This window comes from Bipolaris zeicola (genome assembly GCF_000523435.1).
Source record: "Bipolaris zeicola 26-R-13 unplaced genomic scaffold scaffold_666, whole genome shotgun sequence".
NCBI classification, from domain to species: Eukaryota; Fungi; Ascomycota; class Dothideomycetes; order Pleosporales; family Pleosporaceae; genus Bipolaris; species Bipolaris zeicola.
In genome coordinates this window covers 146-1,681 of record NW_006912715.1, presented here as the reverse complement: position 1 = coordinate 1,681, position 1,536 = coordinate 146, and the positions used below count along the sequence as shown (strand labels likewise).

The 1,536-nt window shown below is 44.2% G+C and overlaps 1 protein-coding gene across 1 annotated transcript; it reads right to left on the bottom strand.

The window, feature by feature from the left end:
* Positions 1–365: 365 nt before the first annotated feature.
* On the bottom strand, positions 366–1,136 carry COCCADRAFT_113619 (uncharacterized protein; the record flags this gene model as incomplete). The annotated part of the gene is made up of 4 exons (XM_007720807.1): positions 366–830; positions 888–968; positions 1,021–1,038; positions 1,095–1,136. The coding sequence occupies 4 exons, from the start codon at positions 1,134–1,136 to the stop codon at positions 366–368; spliced, it is 606 nt and encodes a 201-aa protein (XP_007718997.1).
* Between the last annotated feature and the right edge of the window lie 400 nt (positions 1,137–1,536).

Sequence of the window (1,536 nt, the reverse complement as noted above, 5' to 3'; positions counted from 1 at the left end):
TTGAGATGGATGAAATGTCTCAAGGATGCTTACGGCTTATAGCTTCGCTTCTATAGCACTTTACTATAATGGACCATCATAGTTTATGGTAGGGTCTTGGTAGTGATTAGGCTGCCTGTATAGTGCGTTGCAAAGAAAGACATGTCGGGAAAAATTGAGTTTAGATGTTACTACATAGGAAGGCGACATATTGAACACTGTGCTATCCGGTGCCCGTTCCTATCTTTTCCAGGTACTAATTTAATTACATTCTTCGTTTCTCTTAGACGTTCCCCCAGCACTCCCATATACGGTAATATTGACAGAAACAAACCACAGCATTACGCAATGCCAGTTCATCTTAAACTCGTGTGTTGATCCATCTATCAAAACTCCTCACCAATAGTGATATTTGTTTTGCTGGCGAATACCTTCGAGATCTTGACCCCTAAGATAAACTTTCCAGGAACGCCAGAATCAGAGACTGTCTCTGATGCAACAAAAACTGAGTTTTCCAAAGTCTTGTAATGTGCTTCGCCTCCTCTGAAAACAGGGGTCAAAACTGTCAAACATGTAAGTATGCAGTTGCACAAAGTCTGAATACTCATGTTATTCGCACCTCTGTATACAGTTCCGTAAGGGACCTCAAGTCCGGACGACGTGTTTCCAGAGATGATTGGTAATACTGCTTCATTGCCTAGTTGGACTCCGCCCATTCTCATCTGGAAGGGGGCAGCACCATCATTCGGCACAACCGTTCCACGAAAGTCCGGCCCGCTGATGCCAGCAGCCTCGTTGGTGGTTGCGAAGTTGACTCCAGCTGTCACTGAAGCGCTGAATTGGATTTCAAACTTTCCAACTAATTAAGTTGTGTACTTTTATGGCATTGAGAATTCCAGCAGGCTTACCTCAGGCTCGGTGTATAGCATGGCGCTCTCGAATTCGAACATGTTTAGAGCAGCGCCGAATGAATCATGACCCAAAGGTTTCTGTTTAGTAGCGGGTTAGATCCGAACACCTGAATCGCGAAGTTGTACGTACAACCGTCTTGACAGTAGCCTTTTGATATTATTCATTAGCAGCAGATTCTCAGGGTAGGTTAGTTAGGATCTCACATTGAAGAACAACGCAGGTGCAAGATAAGTAAAGGGAACCATAATTGTAGCAGACTGTAAAGAGTTCGATATAATTGTAAGAGTTATACGCGTCAGAAAGCATAGATATTTATACTGATTGTACGATAAATACTCTGGGTAGGGGCCGCCCGGATTGAGAGATCTTTTTCTAGCTCATGGCGTCACTAGTCTTGAGACTACACTCCTTCCACACATTTGAGTTGCAGTCTCTGCATTGGTACACTATAGCTCCAAATGCCAAGGCGAAATAAATAATTAACGTACGTCCTTGTGCAGCGGGAAACCAGGTGAGCCGAGAATAACAAGTAAGACATGCCGCTATGCCGTGCATCTTGCCATCGTTGTGTTCTCATTGGTTGTCCTCAGCCTACCGGATTTTTTGCTGCACACGGACTGACGTTGGTGCAAATGATAAAGGACC